Source organism: Malurus melanocephalus, unplaced genomic scaffold (genome assembly GCF_030028575.1).
Source record: "Malurus melanocephalus ecotype Western Australia unplaced genomic scaffold, MMel_1.1 scaffold_4147, whole genome shotgun sequence".
NCBI lineage: Eukaryota > Metazoa > Chordata > Aves > Passeriformes > Maluridae > Malurus > Malurus melanocephalus.
The window spans coordinates 1-4,628 of NW_026627379.1; the positions used below are offsets into that span (position 1 = coordinate 1).

The following is a 4,628-nucleotide window of genomic DNA, read 5'->3' on the forward strand; positions in this document are numbered from 1 at the left end:
GGTAGTGCCCCAAAATAGGGTCGGGAAGGGAAGGGGAGGTTGGGGTCCCCCAAACCCCCACTCTCAGGGGTGTCTGAGGTTTCAGGGGTGCCTGACCCCCTCCCCCCCGCCCCTTCCTGTGCCTCCAGTGCTGACGGGGACRGTGAAATCGGTGTCGCGAGGTCCCCCCCAGGAGCCGGGCTGGGCCGTGGTGTCCGTCCTGAGTCTCTACAAATCGGGGGGCCTGGGGGTCCCCCAACCCGCCAAGGGGGCCACGCTGCGGCTGCAGCTGCCGTGTCGCCTCTGCCCCGTGCTCAAGAAAGGTGGGTGTGCCCGGCAGGGTTTTTTGGGGGGTTGGGCAGTGTTTCTGTGACCCTCCAGGTGCTGACAGCCCCCTCCCCAATTCYCTTCCAGGCTCCAGCTATGTCCTGATGGGGCAGCTGGCGGGRGATGGAGGGGCCCTGCTGCCCCCCGACGCCTTTGTCGTGCCTTACCGCCCACAACAGCAGCAGATTTTGGGGAACCTCAGCAAGAAGCCGTGCCGGGGGAACCCCTGAGACCCCTCCCCAGCCCCCCCGGACCGCCGGGATTTGGGGGGGCTCGCCCCGCACATATGCAAATAAAGGGGTGCAGAGCTGGAATGTGCGACTGAAGGGGCTGTGGGGACCCCGCCCTTGCTTCCAACTCGGGGTGGGGCTCCCCAAAATGAASAGGGACCTTCCTGTGACCTCCCCTTTAAATGGTGCGGCTCCTTTAAGAGGCAGCGGAAGGCGGAGTTTTAATAAGGGGTGTGGCCGGGGCGTGGCCACGGTGGGCGCGGTTTCCAAGAACGCCGGGGGCGTGGCTTACCKCTGCCACGMCTTTCTTCTGATTGGCTCCCTTTCGCCYTCCGTTCCTGTCAATCATMGCTATCGSTCCYAATTGGTGGAGYCGCCATGCCCCGCCCATTCSCGGAGCTGCGTCGTTGCTTTAAACGCGATTGGTTGGGTTACACGTCAATCACGGGCCTCGCTCCCGCCACCTCAAATAYGATTGGACGATACGGCACAAATATAAGGGGCCGTTGCCCGGCAACGAGCTCCGCCCTTTCSCTCGCGATTGGTCAGAATTGWGCRTCAGCTGTGATTGGCTGCGSTTGGCGCGCACACCCCTCACAGCTCGATGRTTATTGGTCTTTGTTGTTGTCASTCAAAAAGAAAACTTCCGCACTCTGCYAGCWGCGCCCYCGCTAACCCTGTCCGATTGGYCGCCTCCCTGTGCGCCCCTTGTTCTGATTGGCTGCGGTGCTGGCCCCGCCCCCCTTGTGGGGCCCGGAAGCGACCGACGCTCAGTCCGACAGCGGCGGCCGCTGCGAGCGGAGCTCCGTGCCCGCCATGGCCACGGGGGCGGCGGGGGCCGTCACGGCTGAGCTGCCGCCGGCGCTGGGCCGCCTGCCCGGAGGAGCCGGCACCGAGCGCGCCCTGGAAGAAGCAGAGGCCTCCGGCACTCTCAGTCTGGCCGGCCGGCGGCTGCGCTCCTTCCCGGCGGCGGCGGCGCGGCGCTGGGATCTCAGCGACACCACACAGGCCGGTGAGGCCGCGGCCCCGGGGCAGGAACCCGGACCCTTCCCCACACCCCGGGGTCACTTGGGGTGCTTCCCCCCGCCAAGGGCGAGCTGCGGGTTCCCCGCCTTCCTCGGAGCCTCCTGGAGCCCGCGGGCGGTGCCGGAGGTGGGCGCGGAGGCGCCGGGACGGGAGGAGCCGGAGCGCCTGGTCCGGGCGGTCCGGCTGCCTCAATTTACCCCTCGCAGAGTGGAGGAGGGCATCAGCCTTAGGCGGCTCTGGGTCCGCGGACGGGGCGGTTGGGGTTGCATCAACACCCCTGTCCCCGGGGATCTGCGTCCCCTGTCCTTATACCGAGGAGATCTTTGTCCCGCTTAGTCCCCCCCTCTCTTATCCCTGTCACTCCCTATCCCCGGAGATCTCTTGTCCCTATCCGTCCGGTTCCCTGGGGGTCCCCCGTCCCTATGGGTCCCCGTCCCTGTCCCGCATGTCCCCGCGTGTCCCCCTCCTCCCCCCAGACCTGTCCCGGAACCGTTTCGGGGAGGTGCCAGAGGCCGCTTGCCGCCTGTTCTCGCTGGAGGGACTCAGCCTGTACCACAACTGCCTGCGCAGCGTCCCCCCGGCCATCGCCAACCTGCAGGCCCTGGCTCACCTGGATCTCAGGTACGGCCCAGCCCCGACAGGAGGGGATTTGGATGGTCCGGCAGCTCCCCGTGATTTCACTCTGCTCCTCACAGCCGCAACCAGCTGAGCTCTCTGCCCGCCTGCCTCTGCCTCCTGCCCCTGCGCGTCCTCAACGCCAGCAACAACCGCCTGGCTCAGCTGCCCCCGAACCTCGGTGCCTTGCGAACGCTGCGGCAGCTGGTGAGCGCCGGGAGACGGGGGTTGAGCCCCTCGGAGGTTTTGGAGACACCCCCCTGACCCCCGTTTTGCCCCGTTTTGCCCCCGTTTTTCCCCGCAGGATGTCAGCTGTAACCGGCTGCGATCGCTGCCGCCGGGGCTGGGGCAGCTGCGGGCATTGCGGGACCTGAACGTGCGGCGGAACCAGCTCGTGGCGCTGCCCGAGGGTGCGTGAAGGATTGGGAGGTGGTTCCAGCCGCTTTGGGAAGGTCGCGTTGTTGATCCCGTGTGTCTGTGTCCCCCTCCCACCCCACCAGAGATCTCAGAATTACCCCTGGTCCGGCTGGATTTCTCCTGCAACCGGGTGGTTGCGATTCCGCGCTGTTTCCGGCGGCTCCGGCACCTCCAAATCCTGCTCGCGGACAACAACCCCCTCCAGTTCCCCCCTGCCCAGGTGAGGGGGGGCCCGGGGATCTCCCCAATCCCCCAAAAACTCCACCTGATCCCCCTGTGCCCCCCTCTCCCAGATATGTCTGAAGGGCAAAGTCCACATCTTCAAATACCTGGAAGCCGAAGCTGCCACCCAGCCTGCCACACCATGGTAAAAGGGGGGGCTCAAAGAGAGGGAACCCCACTTTATGGGGTTTTTTGGGGTKTCTCACCCCTGTTTGAACCCTGCAGCCCCCCGGACGAGCCGTGTCCCCTGCGGCAGCGGGGAGGGCTGGACTCCGGTTTCCACAGYGTCGACAGCGGCAGCAAGCGCTGGTCAGGGAATGAGGTGCGATTTGGGGGGTTTTKGGGGGCGTTAAGGGGAATTTTGAAGCATTCCCCAACCTCATTCCCCACCTTTTGGCGCTGTTTCAGTCCACGGATGAGTCCTCGGAGCCGTCGCGGCAGCACAGGGAGATGCACGGTGGGGCAGGTGAGGGGGGTGGGAGCTCCAAAAACACCCCCAGGACCTTCTGTCACCTCGTGGGGACTGCAGGCCAACCCCATTGTCCCCACAGCTGGTGACAGCGATCCGGAGCAGCTCGAGGAGGAGCCCTCTCCTGAGGTGACGTCACCCCCAMCCCCTCTCTGATCCCCTCCTCAAATTCTGGGGTTTTTCCTCCCAAAATCCTGTCCTCCCCTTCGTCCCCCAGGAGCAGCAGAGCCACACCCTGAGAGGTGACACCCCCAGGAGAGTCGGGTGAGGGTCTTGGGGAGGTTTTGGGGGGTTCAGGGAGGGTTTGGGGAATTTGGGGRGGTTTTGACCCCCTYCTCCCCCCAGGGTGAGCTCCACTTGCCGGCGACGCCCCAAGAACCTGGAGGTGTGGAGGGAGAGAGAGAGGGAGAGGAGTCAGGACAGGTACTGAGGGGGGTTTGGGATTGGGAACTGGGGCTGGGACGATGGATTTGGGGTTGGAAATTGGGGATGGAGACTGGGACAGGGATTGGGGTGGATTTGGGATGTTGGGAATGGGAGCAGGAATGGGCACTGGCTGCTCTCGCCCCCCTACAGGATCAGCCCCCAGAGACCCACCCGGACAGCGCCCATGCCGGTGAGGACCTGGGTGACATCGTTAGGCTCAGTCCTAATTAACACGGGTCTTGATTACCCCTTCTCCTACGCTCAGCCCTAATTAACAGGAGTCTTCATTGCCCCCAGGACCCCGATGAAGCCCCTGGCCCCTCCTCTACCCCCACAAAACCCAGGGCCTTACTCAGCCCCTCCTCCTCTCACAGTGCCACCAAGCCAGGTAGGACACGAGACACGACCCCCCCCTTTGTCCCCTCCTCCAGTGCCCCACCAGTGTTTGACCCCTCCCCAAATTTCACCACAGCACCCCCAGACCCCGACAAGCGGGAGCTGATCGCCGAAATGCGCCAGGTAACAAATCCCATCCCCTCCCTGTTTATTTTGGGGGAGGGAGTTGTTGGAGCTCTGTTCCACATTTTGGGGAGGGGTCCCTGCTGTTGTCCCCCACCCTCACAGAGCCTCGAGGCGCTGCTGCAGTTGAGGCTTCCCGATGAGTTGGGGGACTCGGAGCTGCTCGGCCGCGTGGCTGCCCGGCTGCGCCCCTGGGCTGTGAGTGAAAACACCCCCAAAACACCTCCCTGAAACCTCCCCACAACCTCCAGAACCCCAAAAACATCCCCCTGACCCCAAAACACACCTCTGAACCCCTAAAACACCCACCTGACCCTTCTAAAACCTTCAGAATCCCCTTCAGAACTCCTCAGTTCCTCTGCCCTCCCTGAACGCCTTTTTAAACCCCACAAATCCCC

General features: G+C 64.4%; 1 protein-coding gene across 2 annotated transcripts; it reads left to right on the forward strand.

Annotated features, from left to right (window-relative positions):
- The first annotated feature begins 1,309 nt into the window (after positions 1 to 1,309).
- LOC130588293 (leucine-rich repeat and calponin homology domain-containing protein 4-like) lies at positions 1,310 to 4,622 on the forward strand. Of its 2 annotated transcripts, XM_057389230.1 has the most exons (15): positions 1,310 to 1,548; positions 2,039 to 2,183; positions 2,258 to 2,384; positions 2,482 to 2,587; positions 2,678 to 2,814; positions 2,888 to 2,961; positions 3,042 to 3,138; positions 3,225 to 3,282; positions 3,368 to 3,414; positions 3,503 to 3,549; positions 3,631 to 3,708; positions 3,862 to 3,901; positions 4,009 to 4,099; positions 4,184 to 4,230; positions 4,336 to 4,622. In XM_057389230.1, the coding sequence occupies exons 1-15, from the start codon at positions 1,353 to 1,355 to the stop codon at positions 4,459 to 4,461; spliced, it is 1,416 nt and encodes a 471-aa protein (XP_057245213.1). In that variant the 5' UTR covers positions 1,310 to 1,352; the 3' UTR covers positions 4,462 to 4,622. The 2 variants fall into 2 exon arrangements, with proteins under 2 accessions (XP_057245213.1, XP_057245214.1); XM_057389231.1 differs by lacking the exons at positions 4,184 to 4,230; positions 4,336 to 4,622 and having other exon boundaries at positions 3,977 to 4,023.
- The last annotated feature ends 6 nt before the right edge of the window (positions 4,623 to 4,628 follow it).